Raw genomic sequence first — 22,720 nt, 5'->3', positions numbered from 1 at the left:
ACGAGGAAAAGCATGACTCCTAAACGTGTTACGAAAAACTGAGGGAATCTCGCCATACGCTAACAAGAGCGTCGGACAGTGACTCTGGGGGAGGGCGTGCACAGGGCAGACGGGAGCTGAGCGGGGAGGGCCGGTCGGTGCCACCAACTCCGGGACAGAGGGACGTGCTCTGGCGCCTGAAATCCAGCTCCAGTGGCTCTTCCCCCTGCTAACGCCACACCCTGTCCTCCTCGGACTGGGCGGGAACTGGACGGGGCAGATCCGGCTGTTTCGGAAGGAGGAGAAGGTGCCCAGAGAAACGATGCCAGCTTGGGGTGAACGAAGCTGCTGAGTCAACACCGGACCCTCCCGGATCAGTAGCAAGATAACGGTCTGTAGCCAAAACGCTGGCATCATGTTCTACTGACCTGCTCATCCCAGGAATAAGAGAATTGTTTCTCATCAACTCTGAGATGTTTCCTTTTGCACTTCCAGTCTGGCCGTGACAAAGGCTCTCGCTCGGGACAGGTGGTGCTCATGACTCCCACTCCACGCGGAAACTGGACAATGACCAGCTTGGGAAGGAAATTCCTGCCACACACTCAGCCCCCGGACGCTGAGAGAGGACCGCCCACCCCCAAGGCAGTGGGCACGAGGCAGAATAGTCCGGAGAGAGTGCGTTCGAGTTTGGTTAGCTGTCCCTGTGGAGGTCAGCTCTGTGCTTGCTGTCAGAGCCCTTCCCTAAGGGGGAGAACCCACTGAAGACGGAAGAGTGACAATGCCTTGCAGTGAGGCGAGCACAGAGGAGCAGAGCCCGCCCCCGGAGCGGGGCGCTGCGGCCACCCCTGGCCCTGGGCCACTGTGCCGTCCGTGTGCTGAGACTCGTCAAGAGGCTGACCGCTGTTGGCTATTTCGGACGGAAAAACCACAGAAACAGCGTAAAGGGCGAGGCTACAGGGAAGAACTCCATGAGATTCTGGAGAAGCCACAGGCACCTGTCGAAAGCCGTCTGAAATGCTGCGCTCATCACAGAAAAGGAGGTTCCTTTGTGCTGGCAAAGCTCGTGTCACAGGGGCCGCGCACACAGGTGGCTTCTGCCGGCCAGCTGCTCTGCTGTGGACCGGGGTGCTCACAGACCAAAAGTAGAAGTGCGCACGCCAGCACCCCGCACAGGCAGACGGGCCGCCTAGAGAGGCGCCCCCGGGGAAGATGGCCCCTCAGAGCCAGACCCGAGTCCGAGGCGGGGGCAGGGGGGGACCCCGAGAATAAGCACCCGCCGCCCCCCACACCAGCGCGCAGCCCAAGGCCGAGAGGCCCGAGCACCGGCTCGCCCCTGTGGGAGCATCCCCACTCAGTGCCGAAACGCAAACAGAGCAGCCGGGCCAGGGGCACCGGGCAGCACTCACACAGCCAGCGGCTCACGTCCCACCCCACGGAGGGGCGAGGGGCGCCGGGCGGGGGTTCTACTCGGTCTTCACAAGGAAGGGGGTCCAATGAGGGAGGCGCATGGCACACTGTCAAGCTCAAGTTCATGCTAACTACCATCATTTTACTGCAAACAAGAAAAAAGTTCTGAACAACCAGTCCTCTTCCCCCTAATGGTGCCTTTGCTCAGTTCCAGCACACGCAGGCACACACGCACACACAAGCACACGCACACGCAGGCACACTTCTCACTTCTCTTGCACACCACATAAATGGGAAGCCCCCGGGGCTGCGGAAAAACGAGCTTCCCACGGAAAACACTCACACCGCAACACAAGAAAGTCTTTCCGAAGAGGAATACTCTGCCAATTTCAGTGATAATTTTTGAATAAAAAATGGAAGGCGGCCGGACCCACTGTTACCCACCAGTAAGGAGAACGCCTTCCTTTTTCTGTCCCCTAAAGCAGCGCTAGCACAGTATCGCTGGGGCGCAGATCGGCTGTACAACAGGCGTCCACTGTGACAGCGAGCCCCGCCCCCTCCAGAAAAGCCCGCGGAACAAAAGCACCCTCACGCCCAGACGGCACAGGTGCCACGCAGGCCCCCGGCTCAGGCCCGGAGACCAGAGGCAGGCGGGGGATAGCCGGCCAAGCAAGCAGACAACGCTGACCGTCCCCTCCAGGTTTTGGAGAGGACCCTCCGGCGCCCGGGCTCGGATTCCAGGGTCCCCTGGCTCTGACCGCGGCCGACCTGAGCCCCGCAGGGCCTGTCGCACTTGCACTCGCGGTCGGTCAGCTGCGGCCATTTCTGTGCTGCTCGGAGGGTCTGAGCGGCTTCTCTCCCACGGACGACACAAAGGCTCCCTGTGTTCTGTGCCCTGAGCAGTAACTCGTGCCTCGGGGCCACGAAACTCTGATGCGCCAAGTTCAACTGGAAGTCCCTGGACCAGTAATCTGCTCCTAATTCTGTAAATCAGTCTTTTTTACAAGTGAGAGTAAATCCAAGCCCCCCACGACAGCGTCCCTCTCGCCTGCGGTGTGACACGCTTGCGGGGGAAGACCGCCACCACCACCGGCTTCACCAGGCACCTGTCTAGGGGCCTCCCCCGCAGGGGGCCACCTCGCCCTCCGGGAGCCCCGGAGGGAGGGGCTGCTCTTACAGCCCCATCTCGCCGTCCAGCAAGGTGCCCTCAGAACCGGGCACCGGCGAGTGCCCCTGCCCGCGTGCACTCTGTACCCGTCACACCTTCCAGGCGCCGGGCACCGTGACAGTGTGAGGGTCAGATGGAGAGCCAGGTCCTCACTGCCCTCAAGAAGCCCGGAGTCCGGCTGGGAAAGCAGGAAGCTCCCCGAGGGGCGGAGTCCTGACCTGGGCTCTAGGCACGTGGAGGTGCCGGGAACCCCGGCCGCACCCCTCCCTGCGGTGCAGACCCTGGGGCCTGCAGAGTAAACTTAAGAGGAAGAGTAAGTCTATGGTGCTAATTTACAGCACCATCCATGCCTCATTTCCATTTAATCCAGTGGTCAGGAAATTAATTTAGGGGCTCACGACCAGCTTTATTAAAGAATAAAATATAAGCCCTGGCTGGTGTGGCTAAGTGCACCGAGTGCCGGCCTGCAAACTGAAAAGTCCCCAGTTCCATTCCCAGTCAAGGCACCTGCCTGGGTTGTGGGCCAGGTGCCCAGCTGGGGGCCTGCAAGAGGCAATCAATCGATGTATCTCTTGCACATGGATGTTTCTCTCCCTCTCCTTTTCCCCTCCCTTCCCCTCTCTCTAAAAAAAAAAAAAAAAAAGTTTTTTAAAATAAATTAAAAAAAAAAAGAAATATAAAACAAAGTGTACCATTTATAACAACATGCATTTTTTCATAAAAGTTTTGTATCAGTTACGTGTTTTAGTATGTGTTTACTAACTAGTTCTGATGGAAATACGATCCATTTCTCATACAGTAAGGAGTGTTTTAAAAGTCTGAAGCCCTGGCGGGCATGGCTCAGTGGACTGAGTCACTATGAACCAAGAAAGGTCGCTGGTTCGATTCCTGGTCGGGGCACATGCCTGGGTTGCAGGCCAAGTTCCTAGTTCGGGGCGTGTGAGAGGCAACCAGCCAATGTTTCTCTCCCCCTCCCTCCCTCCCCTCTCTCTAAAAAATAAATGAATAAAAAAGTCTGAAAATAATTTGTTACAATCCTGATGACAACCTCATGAAGTAGATGTGATCTCCACTTACAGATGAGCAAACAGGGACTCAGAGAGGTTCAGCAATTACCCAAAATCACACAATTAACTGGCAGAGCTGGGACTCAAACCCTGACCCACCAGGCTTCGGAACCCACACTTTCGAGCACACGCTACCATGGCCTAGGAGACAGAGACCCGGGTGCAAAGCCTGCCTTCTGGCATTTCCCAGGCGCCTGCCCCCAGCCAGACGAGCGGCCGATTTCTCGACACTGGCTTCCTCAGCCACACCACGAGGGGTTCAGGTGCCAGGGTTTCTCCAGCAGAGCTCTCCTCTCACCCACAGCAGCCCCCCCCCACTCTATCCGGCGACCACTAACCCGGTCTCCATTCCTAGTGTTCTATAAATGCCCTCGTTCCGCATGCAGCCACCTGGGGCGGGCTTCTCCCGCTCAGCACAGCTCCCCGAGAAGTCGGTGCTGGGCGCGTCAGGAGCCTGTGCTTTTCCTGCTGCCGAGTGGTGTCCCCGGCACGGCCGCCCCAATCTGTCCCCCAGCCTGCCGGACAGCTGGGTGGTTTGCAGTTCGGGGCTCTTACGGACAGAGCTGTCATGAAGATGTGTGGATAGGTTTTGTGTGAAGACAAATTTTCTTTCCGTGGGAATCAATGCCCAGGAGTGGAACCGCGGGCTGGAGGGTAAGTGTGTGTGTGGTTTTCTAAGTTTGCCCGAGAGGCTGTGCCAGCAGGTGTGTTTGACAGCTCCTCGGGTGACGCCGACACCCAGCAGGCAGAGAAGAGAGCCGCTCTCCGTCACGTATGCTCTAGAAGGACTTTAGAACAAATGTGCTGTTTACTGACTTGAGAGAAACACCGACCTGTCCCCCTGACCTGTGCACGCAGCGGCGACCCTTTCTTTGTGTGTCCTCCGCAGGGACTGAACCTGCAACCGTGGGGCACGGGGGCGGCGCTCTAAGCAGCTGAGCCACCCGGCCAGGGCGCTAAAGGCACTTTGAAGAAACTATGAGTCCCCTTGAACCCGACACCTGAGCCCTCCCGCAGGCTACAGGTCGTGAACACCACCGCAGGTGCTGCACCTCCATCGCGAGCCGGCGCTGCGGGGCTCGCCCCTGCGTCTGGTGGGAAACGCCCACTCTTCCGCCGCTGCCCGAGTCAACGTCAGACGTGACCGACCAGTCACACCACACTCTGCCAGGGAGAAAACCTCGCCTCCTTTTCCCGCTCACACCCGTGTTCACGAGCGCCCACAGGACCACCACTCACCTCCAAATTACAGCCCTAAAATGGGCGACCCCACGAGCCTTTGCCACGAGCTGTCACCTGCATGAAATCAGAATCGGACCCTGTCCCCACAGTATCTCTCACCAAGACTCCCATGTGTTGTGACCTTGGGACTCCCACCCGGACGGCGGACCCACCCACTCTGAGGGGTGGGAGGGTCTGACCAGCCCCGGGGACGCAGCGTGTGACAAGGGGGGGTGGGGACGAGACCTGCCGCAGACATGCGTCTCAGGGAGCCCCCGCTGGGGGACAGGCGCACAGGCCTGAGGAGCTGGGCGGGGCTGCTCACACTGGTGCGTGCCCACCCAGCCGGGCAGGTCCTCGCCTACCCCAGCTCGGAGACGGCTGCCTGACCACGTCTGGGTCTGGGTCTGCCTCGCCCGCTTGTACCAGGCCGCCCGCCCCTCCCCACAGCTCTCAGGAGCGGAGCTGCAGCCCCGCCCCTCTGCCCGGCAGCCCCCGCCCCTCCCCCTCCCCCCCAGTTCAGGGAAAGCACCAGCGCCTGCCTCCGGATTAGTTCTGCTCACCCGCCGGCCCGGCAGGGGCTCCAGGACCGGCGGCTGCTGCGTGAGCCTGAGCGGCCCGGGCCCCCTCGGGGCAGAAAGCCCGGCTCTCTCCACAGGTGCCTCCCCCGCCCCGGCCCCCCGCCCTCTTCGAAAGTCCGGGGTTTTGCAAAGTCTTCCTTCCTCACTCTTTCTCCACCCCCCCATCTCTGCCCTACGCCACACGGGCTGACAGAACTCGGACAGGACCGCAGACATACTCTATCCCAACTCTCCTGTAAACGATTAACCTGACGGTACACCCAAGAATTCTTCTCCCTTCACCCCACAAACCCCCTTCAGACAGGACTGGAAGGCAGGCGTGTTTCCAGAGTCGCTCACGTGCCGACCCCGGCCCCGCCCCAGCAGCGGCAGGGACAGTGCGTGTCCGCCCAAGTTCAGGTTGGGCGCCGCCTCTGACAGGGAGGGGAGAGGGAGAGTGGGGTCCGCTCCCCTCTGCTCCGGAGCCCAAGAGGCCACAGTTACCAGACTCCACGGCGCGGGGGTGGGCGGGGGCGGAGAGGGTGCGCTCACGGCCCCCGGACCCGCGAAGGGGACGGGGAGCAGACGGGCTTCCCCACCCGTCAGCCAGCCCGGGGCTGAGCATCGGAAGCCGCTCCCGCTCTCGCTCGCGCTCTCGGGCGGCCACGGCGGGACCTGAGACAGGGCGTCCGTTCACGGAAGCAGGGGTGGGGGACCCTCTGCACGCCTCCCTCGCGGAAGGCGGAGATCGTGCTCTCGTGAGCCCCCCCCCCCCAAGGCTGACGGGAGATCGGAGGCTGGAGCACTGCCCGAGGGCCAGCTGCCCGCTCCTGCGAACGAGGGCTCGCCGGAGCACAGCCCTGCCGGTTTGCTCACGTGCGTCCTCGCGGCTGTCGGCGCCCACGGCAGGGCGGAGCAGGCGGCACGGAGACCCGGAGACCCGGAGACCGGAAGGCCTGCTGAGTATTTCCCGAGAGGCCGTTCACGAAGAAGCCTGTCAGTGCCTGACTTAGGTTCCGAAAGTCACAGGCCTGAGTCGCTTGGCTGATGCTGTTCTAACTCTGAAGCTTATTCTTCAGGAAACCGTGCAAACGTGAACCAGAGGGCACAGAGAGGCAGACCAGCGAGCGCACCCAGCATTCAGTCCCCCGCTCTGTGAGGGGGGAGGGAAGGGGAACGGCTCCACGGCCAGGCACGTGGGACCTGGCCGGGACAGACACCGCGAACCCTGCCATCTGCCCCAGGCGAGCCACGTCTTCAGAAGCTCTGGGCAGAGCGCGGTTACTCCCCGGGGACCGCGCGTGTGGAGGAGAGAGGAGGGGAAGGGAGAGGAGGGCAGGCGACAGGAGAAGATGAAGAGGCACTGAAGAAGGTCAAAGAGGAGCGTGAGGACAGGTCTCCAGGAGGAGCCTTCCCTGTCAATGCCGAGGCCTACGGGCCGAGCGGGAATCGGCCAGGTGAGGAGCTGGCGTGGGGGACATGCTTCTGGAAGAGCGAGGAGAAGACGCGGAGGACTAGGCGGCCATGGGGTGCCGGACAGGGCAGTGAGGGCAGAGGGGCAGGCGGCTGACGCCAGGCCGGGCTGGACCTCCCGGCTCCTGGGACCTGCAGCGGGTCTGGGGCGGAGGAACGGAACAGGTCGGACCGGCTCTGGCCGAGGCACGGATTAAGGACTGGATATAAGGCGCGGATATAAGGCGCCACGCCCCAGGCCAGCAGGGAGATTCCGGAACTGGAGGTTCTAACCTCTCGAAGACTGTTAGAAAGCGTGGGTGCCGACAGTGCAGGTGCTGGGAGCCGCAGTCACGTGGCCCAGAGCCGGAGGGCAGGGCACCCAGGCCTCAGCGCTACCCACTCCTGCTGGGCCCCAGGCGGCTCCGGAACCAGCAGCCAGATGACAGGCCTCTCCAAACCAACCGCCTGGGGAACACACCCCGGACAGACCCCCTCCTGGTCGGGAGCCATGCCTTCCCGGTTCTACCGCCCAGCACTAGTTCTAGCCTCCCAGTCACGTGCCTGGTCGACTATCTCAACGTCCCCCGTAAACCTCACGTTAAAGTTTTTTTCTGGTCGCCGTAAGAGTGGACGTACTTTTAAACAGACCTAAGTAACACCTCCAAAAACTTCTAGGGGACTGAACTTTAACCTCCGAAAGGTTAAAGAACCCAGGGTCACAGGAAAGCCAGAAAGTCCGCATTTCTGAACTTTCACCCCACAAACAGCAAGGCTGTGGCCCGAGAAGGCTGCCCGGCAAACTCGGACACGGTCCTGGACAGGGTCTGTTCGCTCGCGTCCCGACTTGACTCGGGAGGACAGACCGGCCCGGGCCGGGTCGGCCAGACGGCAGCCGCCGGGAGGTGTGGCTGGCCCCGCTGCCCGGGGTCCCTGGAGCCCAGCAGCAAGTCTCAGGCTCTCCAGGAGAGACCAATCTGGAGAAAAACCATTTGTGTAATGTAAGCAGTGCTCAAAAAGAGAGGATTAACCTCACCGAACTGTAGCGCAGAATGTAAAACGCCCGAGGGACGTCTGAGGACGCCGGCACCCGAGGCGCCACGAGACCTAGCCTGCTGTCGAAAGGCTCTCGCTCAGTTCCTTCCCACTGTAAGCAGGCTTATCCCTTAGGAGAAGGGAAGAGGAACCGTGGTCACTTTCTGATTATAAGGACACAGTCCCCAAAAGACGGCCATGCAAAACAAACCAACCAACCAAACAACCAACCAACCAACCAATCGTGGTTCTCAAAAAGGTAAAAGTACAAAAAATGATAGTGAACTGAAGGTTCAAGTGAGACTCTGGACTTAATGGTGAGGTGCTGGCTACAGCTGCTAGCCCCCTAGGTCTCTTTAGTAAGTTCAGAACCTTTTGCTAATTTCTTTCAAATGGCCACGCAAAGGATTAATGGGAGAAAAAAGTCTGCAGAATGCCGGCGGTTTCATCTGCAAGTATTTGGCTATCCCCACGCGAAGGACACAGGGAGCAGCAGCACCGCGGGCAGCGTTACATACCCCTCGACAAAGCGCGGCTGGGAGTTGTGAAACGCATTGATCTCGATTGCTGGAAACCGCGGGCCGGAGAGACTCTGTCCATTAACAAGGTAAGTGCTCAGAGCCAGAATATGTAGCCCTTCCTTTCCCCTGATGACTCACAGGAGGGACAGAAGCGTAATTGCCCTAAAAAGGTAAAAGCCCTTCCGGAAGGCAGGTCACACGCAGTCTAAGCGCCACTCCCACCAGACAAACCGGCAGGGACCGCGGGCGCCGTCTGGGAGCGGCCATCCGGGCGGCCATCCCATTCCGACAGCCCGGGGCAGGTGTTTGTGCGTGCGACCCGAGACGCACACTGTTTCCTTACACAGACAAGAGTGCTCACACCCAAATGCTAACCCTTCAGGCCGTCACAGTGTGAATCTACACAGTTACTCCAAAACGGTTCCCACGTCTAAAAGTCACGGCACGCTCCTCTTTCAGAGCCCCACGGAGACCCGAGAAATCAGTCATGAAAAGTTACATTTTTTCCACGTATATAAAAACATGCACTTTCTGGGGAAAAGTTGATTACAGAATACACACTTTTGTGCACCTGGATTGTTTTTCACATAATAATATGCCACAGCCGGTGTCCCCCCAACACATTCAACAAAAAGGAAAACACAACACATCACGGACACACGTGCACATGTTCACGGTGGGGCCTCGCGGCCGGACGCCCACACGGGTCGATGGGACAGAAAGACGACGCCGGCCCCACCTACTCCATCCGTGAATATTCGCGTGCCATCCAGCGCGTTTCGCAGCCCCTTCCACACCCCGTGGGAGACGAGGTGAGATAAAGGACGTGCGAGTTCTCTGCAGAAACACGGGTAATGGACACCCTGCCAGGGTGCCAGTGACAGGCACTTCTTACTGGCTTCCCATGTGGCGAGGGGCGAGGGACGGAGTACGGAAATAAACCAACGAACGGTGAATGAGTGGATACGTGAATGGAAGAAAATGGGTGTTTCTAGCAAGACCCTGTTGTCAGTGGGGATGGTGGAAAACTGGCAGACGGACGGCGGAGAGGCCGCCACCTGCTCCCGCGTGTGAGCTCTGAGCCACGCACCAGAGTGCAGCCGCTCTCGGAGAGCCGTAGGAGCTCCGGCTCCTGCAGTGTCCCGGAAAGACGGAGCGCCGCATCCAGCAAAACCGCCCGATTACTTCCCAGCTGACGCGCAAAGCCCGAGAGCCCGCTACCGAGACCCCTGTGTTATTAGCAATGCAAGTAAGAACTCAAGGGCAGGAGAACTGCTGGGAGACACCAGCCTGAACACCCCTCAGCCACCCCTCAGACGGATGCGGGGGTCCTGTTCGGGAGCGGCCGACTCACCCCGCTCAGCGGGCCGGCTCACTGCCCCCGGGAAGGCGAAGCCCCGTACGACAACTTACCTCCGTCGTCCAGGGGCCTTTTCTGCACTCCGTACCCGTACACGGAGGGGTCCACTAGAGGTGCGGAATTGTTCAAGTGAGGAAGTGAGTCAATTTTAGCAGCAATCTACGGAGAGAAGCAGATTTCAACATTCAGGAACAGGTCAGGGCTCCGCCGGGGCCGGGGGGGGGGGGGGAGACGAGAGCCCCCCTCAGAGGGCCACTGCCCCCCTTCTCCCCAACCCCCGTGGCTGGCCGGCCAGGCCGGGGTCGGCGTTCTCTTTGGGTCTTAATGTGTCTCCAGAAATAGAACAGTTCCAAAAATGGGTCTTTCACCAGCAAATCAGTATTTTTAAGCCATCACTTAAAATGCAGGTACACTGCATTTGAAGAAAAACAGCAGGCTGACATTACAAAAAACAGCTCAGAAGGTTTTACCCCAGGATTGCTTTAAAAACCAAATTCCCCAACAACATGGAAAAGGCTGTGTTTGCTCAAAGGCGACAGCTCTGTAGGGCTGTCTCCATCCTGCTAATTCCAATGTCTGTGGAAGTGCCGCTGCCATCTGCAGAGACGCGACACGCCAAGCCGCTCCCGGCCCCTCGCCGGCGGTGCCTGCACAGTGGGGGGCCGAGGGCCGCCTGCCCGGGCCGTGCGGACGCAGCGCTGCCCCGGAGCGAGGGGGGGCCTCTCTGAGAGACCCCCACTTTTCACGTTTACTGTCAGTTCAAAACAGAGCACAGCTATGAAAAATTTCCCGCCAGAAACAAACGCTAGGTAGAACTCCTTACTTACCTGCTGTGTGCTCACTGGTAAAATGACCTTAAATTAAATGACCTTTGTATAAATCGACACTTTGATTTAATCAAAAGCAAAGTTTTAACAGCAGTTCTGAATTTGTCCCAATTTTCCCGAAAGCCTGACACCTTCTGGGACCTACACAAGGATAAACTACCCCACACAAACAGCCAGAGATAATCCTGAAAACCCGCGGCAGGATTTAAACACCGGGTACCCTCGGGTGGGGCCTTGTCCCTCCTTTTACTGGTTCTGTGATGTGGGGCGAGTCCCTTTGGTCTCCACTCACAACCCTCTGGGTACGACACCACCTGCTCCCCAGGCTTTGAAACGCTGTGCACACCGAGGGCACGTCCCCAAGGCCCGGGCTGTAAAAGACCAGGCGGTTCACCCAGGAAGCGCCAGTCGCCCTCTGTGTGCTGGGCTGTTCCAGGCGCCAGGCCGCCTGCGGCGAATGAGAGGAACCAGGCCCCGACTCTGGAGTCGGCGGCCGCTGGGAGGCACAGACGCACGACAGAGTGACCGTTTCAGCCGGCAGCAAGCATGACGCCGGTGACAGGAGACGGGGATAGGCAGAGTGCGCTCGGGAGAGCCGCTCTGAACGGGGCGATCGGGGCGGGCTGTGCAGGACGCGAGGAGAGCCGCCCGCAGGAGAAAGGGTCTGCACGGAGGCCCTGGCAGGAGCAGGCTCCGCAGCAGGGGGCCGACAGAGAGAGAGGTTAGCATCACCGGAGTGCGAGGAATGGATGTGTTCTAAGGGGGGGGGGGGCGTTCACACGGGGCTCTCCAGGTCACGGAAAGGGGCCTGGAGTTTACAGAAAGGGCGGTCGGACCAACTACAAGACGTCCTAAGGGAGTGGTGTGCTGACTTGTTTTTGGAGGTCTCCTCGGACGAGGCAAATGGGGGCCAGAGCAGGACTGCCCACTGGGAGCCACTCCAGCCCAGGGGTGAGCCAGCGGCGCCCGGAGAACCGCCTGCCTCCCTAAGGAAAGCCCGACCGGGGGGCGCCGCGCCCCCTCATTATGGTTACAGACCGTACAGTGTGTGCAAAGCCACACACATGCGCACACAGATTTACTACTTGGACCTTTAAAGAAAAAGTTTGCCGATCCCTGTCTAAGCTGGAGATGGTGGTGGCCTAGACAGCTACTTGCTTAAAAACATGATTTTAGGTCAACACTTACAACACTAAGCTCGACTACTGGTAAAACCCCCACCTCCCACATCCAGGTAAGTCTCTCAGGGCAAGGGGTCATCTGCTCGTCAACAAGGTGCCGTGCACACCTTGCCCAACGTCACCCCGCCACCGGCGTGCAGCCCTGCTCCCCGCGCTTGTTTCGGGTGAGCCAGCGGAGGCTGGCCACTCACTGAAGGTGCAGAAGCGAGGGCTCAGCTGGGGGCGCAGGCGGGTGAAGGAGGGGAGGCCCTGGTGTCTGCCCCGGGCAAACTGAGCAGCAGTGCGCTGCCTGGCGGGCGTGAGGGTTCCCGAGGTCACCGGCCTCGCTGGTTTTAAGGGCGCACCAAAACACACTCAGGAGGACAGAGATGACGACAACCCCGGGACACAGAGGAAAGGGCACGACTGCCGGCGGAGCCCCCGACAGTGTGCATGTGACGGAACCCCCAAAGACAGGGCCTCAGGCCTCAGGCCTCAGGCCCCTCCCTGCTCCCCTCCCACAATGCCTCTAGGCTTCCAGATCTTTTGCCGTCAGGCCAAGGAAGCTAGAATGTTACTCCTGAGGCCCTGGCCCTCCTTGTCTTCCCCCAGAGCCCACGTGCTGAAGGTGTTACAATAGCTTCCTGCTCCTAACATTGATTGTATCAGTCAGCGTCCTTCCAGAATGGGACCCAAGCTTTCAGACTCGTTCTTAAATCACACTTGCTTCGGGTACCTGCAATTTGGGAAATTGCCAGCAGTGGGGAAGGGGTGCGGCTCTGCAGGCAACAGGATACATTTAAACCCTGGCCGGCTAAGTGTCAGCTCCAAGTTCAACACAACTGTGCCGTAATTTATTTACACTGATACTACGTTCTCCATTACAATATACCATAAAAAACAATGTATTCCTCTCTTTATACAAATGTAAACTAATTCCAAGAAATGACACTGTACTAAAATCACCAGCTGAAAAATTCAATGAGTGCTTACTATTTGCTAGGCACTGTGCTAGATTTAATATTTATTTATTTATTTATTTCCCTTGCCTGAGGACATTTTTTCATTGCTTTTTAGGGAGAGAGGGAAACACTGATACGGGAGAAGAAGCATCAACTGGTTGCCTCCTGTATGCACCCTGACCAGGAACCACCTGCAACCCACAGTACGTGCCCTGACTGGGAATCGAACCCACAACCTTTCAGTCATGGGACAACACTCCAACCAACTGAGCTGAGCCACATGGGCCAGGGCGACTACTGGCATTTTAAACACAGTATCTCATTTACTCCTTATGGCGATTCTCTAGGAGGCTGGCATTATTCTTCCCATTTGTAAGATAAGGAAAAGTGAGGCTCAGAGAACCTCAGTGGCCTTGTCCAAAGTCACACATCTCGTAAGTGGCCAAAAATGGCGTCCCAGCCCAGGCCTGCCACCACAGCACCAAGGACCTCCCTTCCCTCCACCTAATGCTTTCCTTAACGGACTTCACTTCTTGAGGACGCAAAACCCGGTGATTCACAGCACGCCGCACGCCATGACTAACCATTCTGAACAGCAGCTGCTTAAGGGAAGTAGGGTACGTTCTCAGTGAATGGCACAGGCCACGGAAGCCAGAATATTCTGACAAAACCAAGGCCGCTCCAGTCATCTGAAAGCATGACCTTGAGCCCTGGCCAGGTAGCTCAAGCTGTTTAGAGCACCATCCCCAATGCGCCAAGGTCACAGGTTCAATCCCTGGTCAAGGAACAGACAAGAATCAGCCAATAAATTCGTAAGTGGAACAACAAATCAATGTTTCTCCCCCTCCTTTCCTCTCTATCTCTAAAATCAATAAATTAAAAAATGATTTTAAATAAGTGAAAGTATGACCTTAAAGGGACTGTGCAACTAATTTTTCTACCACTTCAGCTGCTTTCCCCCCTTTTGGGGGGCAGGCGGGGGAAGAGAACGGGTTCTCTCACTGCCTGCGCTGTTCTGAGCACAGTGCGAGATGAACCATAACTCACCGTGACGCAGGGGGTTTACACCCACTGCCAGCAGCCAGCGGGAGTGCGGAAGGTGGCAAGATGTGGGGCAGGAGTCAGGCACGGGTCTGGTTTCCCAGCCAGCCCTTCAGTGTGTGACCCTGGACAAGACCCTCAATGGCCTTGCTCCTCAGTGTACATGCCACACAGGTGACTTTGGGAAGTACATGGATAAAACATATTTCTTACAGTTACCTTCAATGCACGACAAAGTTTTTCACTTACGATAATGACTTAGTTCCCATTTGAAAAATGTTTCAAATAAATCTAAATTTTAAATGACTAAGTGATTTTTGCAACATGGCAAAAATTACAAAGGTGCTACACAAATCACTTAAGTACATAAACATGGCAATTAATTATTCGCACCTGAAAGGGAGCTCTGGGAATCATTCGTCCTCTGATGACAGGCTGTAGTTCACCCCACAGACCCAAAGAAGAGGCCGTGCACACTTCCACCAACGGCACGCCCACTGAACGTTACACTGACTGGAAGCAGGCAACGCCACCGGGTGCCACTGAGCCATCCGCGCACCGTGCCCACGCTGTGAACAGAGCTGCTGCTGATCTTCGTGCACCCAGCGCATAGAGGCAAATGCTCACGCCGCCGCCGCCCAGGCAGCAGGAGCCCGACCTGCCTCCCCGGAACCCCTGCTCTGCAGTTCCCCCGAGTGGCCTTGCCTGGGCCCCGAAGAATGCACAGGAGGGACTGGGTGTGGCCAGAGCAGCCTCGCTGTGGCTGAGGGAGGCCCCGGAGGGCAGGGTCCTGCGCCCCACAGTCTAGCCAGCTACCGCGACCAGGCAGTACACCCCGCCTACCGCGCTCTCCCTGAGAGCCCGACGGCGCCCTCACGTGATCCCCGCAGCGGCCTTGGAAAGTGGCTGCTGCTGTAGCGCTGCGGGACTGGGAGCCTCCTGCAGCCACAGCCAAGGGGACACCAAGGGGACCACGCAGAGCACCCAGACGATGCCAGGCGCGTGGTAAGAAGCCAGAGGTGTTTGCTGCTCCAACCTTTAACTGAAGAGTAACAGAACAGAACAGCGCCTGGACACGCGTGTGGCTCCACAGACCAACACACCTGAGCCAGAGCACCCAGGTGAGAAATGCAACATCACCGCCCCCCCCCCCCCCCAAGCCTGCCTCGGGTCCCTTCAGGACCTGCCCCGCCCCACCTCCCGACCTCTAGCATTAGCTACTACTTTTAAAAAAAATCACTCCTACCCTCAAGATCTCCCTTTTACACCAGGAAACTGAGGCTTAAGGAAGGCGGATGACTCGTTGGTGACTCAGCTGGTAATGGTAGAACCCTCATCCAAGGGTTCTTGGAACTGCGGCCAAACAACATATAAAGAAACAAATTTTACCACATGCTAATCACTAATCGATAGAAGAGTAAAGTTCCTGTGGCATCTCATCATTGTAACAAAACACGGAATGAAAAGACCTTTTTTGAGGACCTGCTGTATAACACAGAACGGAAGAGCCAAACTAATGTGGCCAAAAGTTTCTTTTTTCAAATTCAGCTAGATGCAAGCTCTGAGTATCAGTGGGCTTGCAGGGACCCCTCAGATTACCCAGCTCCACACTTCCCCGAGTCTGATGCACCAAACGGGATGTGGCTTTGTGGAAAGAGGGCACGAGGGAAGATGCTTACAATGCCCTTTCCAGACGCTGTGGGCCTCGGTGCACAAGGGTGTGGGCCAGGCAACGAGAAGTCTCACAGGAAAGAGGCCAATTCACTTGACTTAACCCCGGAGTCCCCTAACTTATCTATCCACGAGCCCCTTCCGTGGGGCCATGAGTATTAAAAGCTGGCAGATCGAATGTTGGGAAAGAGTAGCTTACTCCAAGGTCGCGTAGCTGCTTGCAGATTTAGACTGCCCAACTCGCCACCCAAGTTTTTTCCATTATCAGTTGCAAAAGAAAACCAGTGGTGATGGGCTCATAATGTGAAAAAGGACGAGGAGAAAAGGCCACTGGCCAGGCATCCCAATGGGCACGCGAACATGAGTCAAGGGGGGGAAGGGAGGCACCCGGAGATGCAACCCCTGCAAAGGGGCTGAGCCCACCCGGCTCCCGTCGACCGCCGTGGCTGCAAACTACAGGGACAGTGCGGCCAGACCTTTCCCGGAGAAGCTAGAAATCTCCATCTGTACGTGAATTCCTGCTGGTTACTCGGTGGCAGCACCGTGCGGGCCCCCCTTCGAGACCTCTGCTCTATACAAACTTCTGACGACGCACCACTGGGACCTCAGGGGAGACCAAGCTCTGACGACACACACCCGATTCCGAGGGGACAGAGGAGTCTGAGGCACAGACACCGTTCGTGTACTGTCTGCCTTCAACACCGAAGCCGCAATCAGCACTGCCGTTCAAACGGGAGACCCTGCCGCAAGGCCTCGCTCTCTGCAGGGCACCTCCCGGGTCCCGGGGTTCCCGCAGACAGCGGCTTTCTTCACGTGTCTGAGGACGCTAACACGCAGGCACACGCAGGACCGCGTGCCCAGTCAAACGGCCTGAGCTACCCAACCACCGGCCTCATCGGAGCATAACTCACAGCGACCGAGCCGTCAGCACACCCGGCTCTCTGCGTCGGAAACACCGCGCGCTACGCTCTCTGCGTCAGAAACACCGCGCGCTACGCTCTCTGCGTCAGGAACACCGCGCGCTACGCTCTCTGCGTCGGAAACACCGCGCGCTACGCTCTCTGCGTCGGAAACACCGCGCGCTACGCTCTCTGCGTCGGAAACACCGCGCGCTACGCTCTCTGCGTCGGAAACACCGCGCGCTACGCTCTCTGCGTCAGGAACACCGCGCGCTACGCTCTCTGCGTCAGGAACACCGCGCGCTACGCTCTCTGCGTCAGAAACACCGCGCGCTACGCTCTCTGCGTCAGAAACACCGCGCGCTACGCAAGCACAGGCAGTGTCGCCCCGGGGGCACCTGGTGGCCGAAGAACACGGGGTTCTCCTCCCGATGGCGGATGCGCATGCTCTCACGGGGAAGCTGCCGCCCGTGTGCAGCGCTCGTGCCAAACCACCCACCGCTCGGGCTCGGCGTGGGGCAGCAGCCCCGGGAGGCATTTCCCGGAGTACTGCGGGGCTTCTGAGGGCCCTCGCTACTCAGTATTTTTTCAAAGTGCTGGTAGAAAACAGGTTTGAACATAACTTTCTACTGAGTCTACAGTGGCTTGACCACGATCGCTTGGGTGCAGAATCAACGTAATGGGGCATTATGGGGCTGGAATACTGCGGAGTTATGCAATACAGAGGCACTGGCTGGGTCTAAGTCAGAAGTCCCAAGAAAACAGCAGCCGTTTGGCCCAAGAATCTCTTCTGCGTAGCTGCTGACCGGCAGACAGCGGGTCTGGTTTAGGGAAGGCTGCTGGGAATCCGTAACATACTGCGGTGCCACACTGTCCTGTGCGCGTGCAAATGTGCGTGCCCCTGATGACGGATGCTACTAAACCACCAGCAGCGGGCTTTCTGGACACATTTTGGGATGCTTGGAAAACTAAATCAAACATTTTTATCTCTTCGCCCGTAATCTCCATGAGGTCCCTTATAACCCAGAGAGACAGTCAGGGCAGGGGTGCAGTGGAGCCACAGAACAGGGCGACCTCTTCCGGCCCCGAGCCCACCTCCCACTCCCGTTAGGATGCTGCCCTCTCCGAACAGGCCGAAGAAACGGCCCTTTGCCACTGCGAACCCGCCCACGACCGCAGCACTGACGCGAGGGTTGGTTAATGCCCAGCAGCATGAGATACTCATCAATGGCACCGAATCAGATCGCATTTCTACGCTTCTGAACTTCCCTCCGGGATGCCTGGACTGTCCGCTGTGCCAAGCACTAGCAGCAACAATTGGTTCCCTTTGCTGGAAAAAGTTCAAAGGCTATATATATAGACAGAGGCTTCCAGATGCCAGGAGGGAAGCTGAGCAGATGGGTGCTGGACTCCAAACACCAGCCATAAGGGAACCTGCAGGTTCAAATCCCAGCAGAGTCAACTCAGACGCTACTACGATTTCCTAGATAAACTGAGCGCCAGAGAGCCTCCTGCCGCTCAGCACACTTGCAAGGGCCTTCTGGACTGCTGCTGGTGTTTACGAGGGCACAGAAGAAGGGGGGAAGCTTTGCAATCATTTCCATAAACACAGTCTTTTACTTCCAAATACTGTTAGGGAAAAACCGCATCTCCGCAACATGCTGTGTCTACAGCGGAGAGGTACAGACCACCGTCATCCAGCTGCCTGAATGACGCGAGCGCCTCTCGGGCGAGTGTGGCTGTCAGCATGCAATGTTTCAGATTTCTACTGCTGTGTTCTTGCCCAGTGCACATCTATAAAGAAACCTAAAATTACCCACAAACCTGTTTCTTTGCTTTAGTTTTTAAAGGCCATCAAATCCTTGGAGATAGTATCGACCTCCAGCAGTTAACATTCAGAAGCAATACACTCACAGCAGTGTCTCCATTGGGCTTATTACCGCTCCAGTCAATGGTGCATTTCAGAGCTGGGAACATTTCCAATGAAGTTTTCTCTGCTAGTAGCAAACACCACTGCTTCCACAATCCACATTAGGTCAGCATTTACCAGAGGGTCTCCCTCCCTCGCGAGCAGGTTGTCCAAGAACATGAGCTCAACCACTGGCTCAAGAGAAGCAGAAAGTCTTCTCAATGGTTCAAAATTCATTTTACGTTCAACTACAGGCCTCCGGCCAGCCGAGGCTCTGCGCTCTTTAGGGCAGTGACTATACTTCTTCCTGGGCACAGAAGGCCGACAAGGTGACTGTCACACAGCGGCACAGAGTGAAAGCCATTACATATTAGTAGCCAGTGAGAAACAAGGTTCAGGACCCTGCAGAGCAGAGGAGAGCAGTGTGACACGCCGGCAAGCAGGGCGCTGGAGGGGAGCTGGATGGCATGTTCATCCATGACAGCACTGGCTGGCTCTGGAGTCTAAGGAAGGTGGGTATTCACTACTGTACTGGCTGGTGCCTGGGCAGTAAGCAACAAGTCACCGGGTAAAAGTTTGGGTGGAACCACAGGTTTGGAAAGTTCTGGGATCCAACATAATGTCTACAGGAGCGTCAGTGTTAAAATGAAAAGCCAGTGTCTGGGAGACAGGTAGGGTTCCCGCCCCTGGAATACTGGAAAGAGATGGAAAAGACCGTGTCTTCACGTGACCGAGTGGATCTTCTACCACAATCCTGTGGCTCTCTGTTAGGAATCAAGCAGTAATTAGTTACAGCCCAACTTTGAAAACATCGGTTAGTATGCCTACACTTAGACAGGAGGAGATGCCGGACACCAGGCCCTGGCAGAAGCCGCAGTGGCCGAGCTGGCTCGCCCGTGAGCTTTACACACAGCTCAGGGACGCGCTCTGGTCAAGGCACCGTGTCAGAGGCCCCATATGGCAGGCCCCGTGTTCATTCTCCAAGGAAGCTTGTGAACTCTTAAAAATCAGTTTATTTAAGTCTGACAAAATGCACGACATTGTCAGATGGTAAATTTTCACTGCTGGAATGAGTCTATATCACATTTTCCCCGCAACACTCTTGCCCATAAGGAATCTCTACGTCTTATGGACTACCCGCAACTCCTTAACATTTTCCTCTCTCGCCTCTCCAAGAAAGAGCACCCTCAAAAATAAAAACCCTCGAACTTCTCCACTCCACCCTCGAAATACAGAAAGTCCGAAGACTATGTTTTCCAAGTTTTACGGAGCTGTTGGGCCTCAGACAGCCGCCTCCTGTCTATACCCGGATCCTCCCCGTGAGCTCCCCTGTCACCTCCTCTCGCGAACCTCAGAACCCCACCCTCGCTGGCTGCCCTGAAGGTCCAGCTTTGGCCACAAGCGATGGGGCCAGGCGTCCCGGGCAAACCCTGTCCCAGCAGCTGCATGCACCTGGGAGACCCGCCCGACAGGCTGGGCCTGGGCCTCGCGGAGGCGCCCCATCTCTCGGCTCCGCCCCAGCTGCAAAAGCCCCCAGGAACCGCCAAGCCCGGCTAGGGCGTCAGCACGAGCTCCCTCCAGACCCCAGGCCGGACCCCCTCCTCCCCACCGGGCTCGGCCCGGCCCCGCCTCGGGCTCCCGTGCTCCCGCCAGCCGGCCACGCCCGTACCTGCCGGACCCGGTGCAGGGCGTCCACGAAGCCCTCGCCCTTCATCCCCACCGGAGCGCTCTGCCCCTGCACCAGCTCCGCCATTACCGCCCCCGCCGCCGCTCCGCTGCCCCGTCCGGCCTCCCCCTCCGTTTGGGGACCCGTAGCCGGAAAAGGAAAGTCGCCCCACTTCCGGCGGAAGGGAAGACGGGACAGTGGACGCCGGAGGAGCCGCGTCTGCTGGGCGAGTCAGAACACGTGACCGCGGTCCGGCCGGAAGTGGGGGGCGGGGCCGACGCGGGAGGCCGCCGTCGGGTCTGGAGGTACAGGTTGCGGCCCCGCCCATCCCAGACGTGATTCGGTCCCGGTTGGTCGATGGTGCGGCCGTGACGGGCTCTGGAAGCTCGAATGTGGCCCGAGGTGTCCGGCTGTCGGCTTTTCGGAAACTGAGAGAAGAGTGACGTGGCTCTCCCAAAAGGCAGCACCCGAGCCGTGCGGGTTCCCCGAGAGTCTGACCCTGGCAACCCGCCCAGAAATGGCCATTGGTTTGGAAGATTGGGACGGAGCGCTTTGAAATGGCGCCATGAGGACCCAAAGGGAGGCTGGAGGGCAACGGACAACACCCCCCAAAATCAGTGCCCCATGGTGGCACGGAGTCCCTGGCCCCAGTTCTTGCACCGTAATCAGTTTGCTTGAGGAGGGGCTCACGTCACACCTGGGGTTGCCTAGCGACACAGCTCAGGAAGGACGCTCCCACTGGAAAACCAGCTTGGCATCCTCTCACAGTCCTTCCCCTGGGACTCCGAGGAAGCAGGAAACACCAGGGGACCACCTTTGCTTCCGTGCCTGCTAAGTCAAGGCCGACCGTATTGCAAGAGGGCTTCTTGGAATGCTTAACTTTTTTTAAGAAATGGTAGTGACTGGGTACAGACATTACAAAGCAAGAGAAGGAACCTTAGTGTCGCTACACACTTGAGCCTTTGAGGTGGCTCTTAGCTCACAAAGCACCCAGAAAAGAACCAAGGCTTAGGGGCTTCTGGACACACCTTGTGGGAGGCAGGTGTGACGCCAAGGAGTTGGGTTTCCGTGGGCAGTCGTGCTGTCCAGCATTTTATGCCCAACTTGAGGCTGGGAAGCCAGAGAAGCTGGAAGAAAGGGAAAGAAAGAAGTACAACCCAGCGTGACTTCTCTTGGTCCCTTGGGTCAGCATGGTAGGAGAGCTTTGGGTTTTGGGGGGAGAGGTGTGAAGAATAACCGCCCGATACTCAAGAGCAGCTCCTCGTTTTTCATGACTTCACTACTAGACTGTGAATGTCTTCCACGCACAGCTTGATCCCCCACCCCCCAACCTGTATCCCTATAGTTCGACACATAGTAGGTGCATAGGAAACTGACTTTGAATTCAATAATGCCACATTAGGATAATTCCTAGCTAAGGGAAAAGGAACGTATTTGGCAAAATGGCAATATTGAGGATGATCACTTTCTGACAAAAATGTCTCAGCCCACATAGGAAAGCACAGAGCGGGCTGTGTGGCTGTCACCGTGCTATCATAAGGCGGGGATGATACCTGCCAACGCATCTGTCCGTGTTCAATGTTTTAACTTGGCTATGCTTGTAAAAATCAAGGGTGTGACATCAGCCTTCCAGGACAGGGAAGGTTTCACTGACCCAGTTTTAGTGATAATTTGTTTTGAATATTTTTCAAAACCTCAGATACGTTTATTCATCACATTTCAGCTGTTTCTCTCTCTGAGCATAAATAGTGAAAACAGGGCTATTGGCTGTAATACAAAGTACATTCAAGTTTGGTCCAAAGACCACAGAATACCCAAGGAAAAAGACAAGGTCCCTCTCTTATTGGTTGACCAACTTCAGGCAACTTACTTATTTCTTGGGGCAGAAGAGGAAGACCACGGCAGACTCAAGTCCACTGTTATATGTTCTACTAACACCCTGGACCTCATTATTTTCATGTGTATCACAACTGTTTTTAAATCCCCATGTAATTATTTGTTTACTATCTGCCTGTTCTGCTGGAATAAAACCTCTGCTGAGACAGGGGCCATCACCAGCACCTAGCTGTCACCAGCACCTAGCACAGTGCCTGGCGTTTCGTTGGCCCTCATCCTGTTTGTGAGAACTCTGCTCTCGTGACCTAATCACCCTCCACAGGACTCACCTAACACCACCGGGCATTCGGATCTCAACGCCTGGGTTTCGGTGGATGCAAACATTTAGCATCTAGCAAATGCGGAGGGGTCTTTGTATGCTCTGGATACCTTTGATAAGATCCATGATTTGCAAAAATCTTCTTTCAGTCTATAGCTTTCCAATATTTTGAAAAGCAAAAGTTTTAAGGTTTGATGGAACCCAGTTTATTTTCTCATACACCATACTTTTGGTGTTTCGTCCAATAAAAGAACTGCCTAGTTCAAGGTCACAAAGATCGTCTCCCGTTTTCTTCTAGGAGTGTTATTGTTTTAGGGTTTATATTTAGGTCTGTGATTCATTAAGAGTTAACTTTTGCCTAAGGTGTGTAGTATGGGTCAAACTCATTTTTTTTTCACGAGGATATTCATTTGTTTCACACTAACTGTAAAAGGATGAGGCTTTCTCCATGGAGTTGCCTTGTACTTTGGTCAAAAGATGAGCCACACAGGTGCGGGTCTACTTCTGCGCCTGCCATTGACACACGCGCACCTGTGCCTTTTCTCCAACACCCTGCTGTCTCGTTCGCTGTAGCTTTACAGTGAATCTTACAAGGAAGTAGCGTGAGTCCTCCAAGTTTACTCTGTATCAAAATTGTTGTGGCTACTTAAGCTCCCTTAT

General features: G+C 56.8%; 1 protein-coding gene across 7 annotated transcripts in view; it reads right to left on the bottom strand.

Annotated features, from left to right (window-relative positions):
* The window catches only part of FUBP3 (far upstream element binding protein 3), a 47,530-nt gene extending 25,207 nt beyond the window's left edge, over positions 1 to 22,323 (bottom strand). For 3 of the 7 annotated variants that reach the window (XR_004902382.1, XM_036022378.1, XM_036022379.1), the window contains exon 1: positions 19,909 to 22,323. Coding sequence is in view for 5 of the 7 variants with exons in the window: in XM_036022378.1 (XP_035878271.1) it covers positions 19,909 to 20,233 (325 nt within the window). In the remaining 2 variants the exon portion in view is untranslated. Of the gene's footprint in view, positions 1 to 9,823; positions 9,930 to 18,154; positions 19,004 to 19,908 lie in introns of all 7 variants that reach the window. The other 4 variants (XM_036022380.1, XM_028519492.2, XM_036022381.1 and 1 more) reach the window with 3 other exon arrangements.
* Positions 22,324 to 22,720: the final 397 nt, after the last annotated feature.

This window comes from Phyllostomus discolor, chromosome 3 (assembly GCF_004126475.2).
Source record: "Phyllostomus discolor isolate MPI-MPIP mPhyDis1 chromosome 3, mPhyDis1.pri.v3, whole genome shotgun sequence".
In the NCBI taxonomy this organism is placed as follows: Eukaryota; Metazoa; Chordata; class Mammalia; order Chiroptera; family Phyllostomidae; genus Phyllostomus; species Phyllostomus discolor.
Note: the sequence above shows the minus strand (reverse complement) of the source record. Positions and strands in the feature narration are given on the sequence as shown.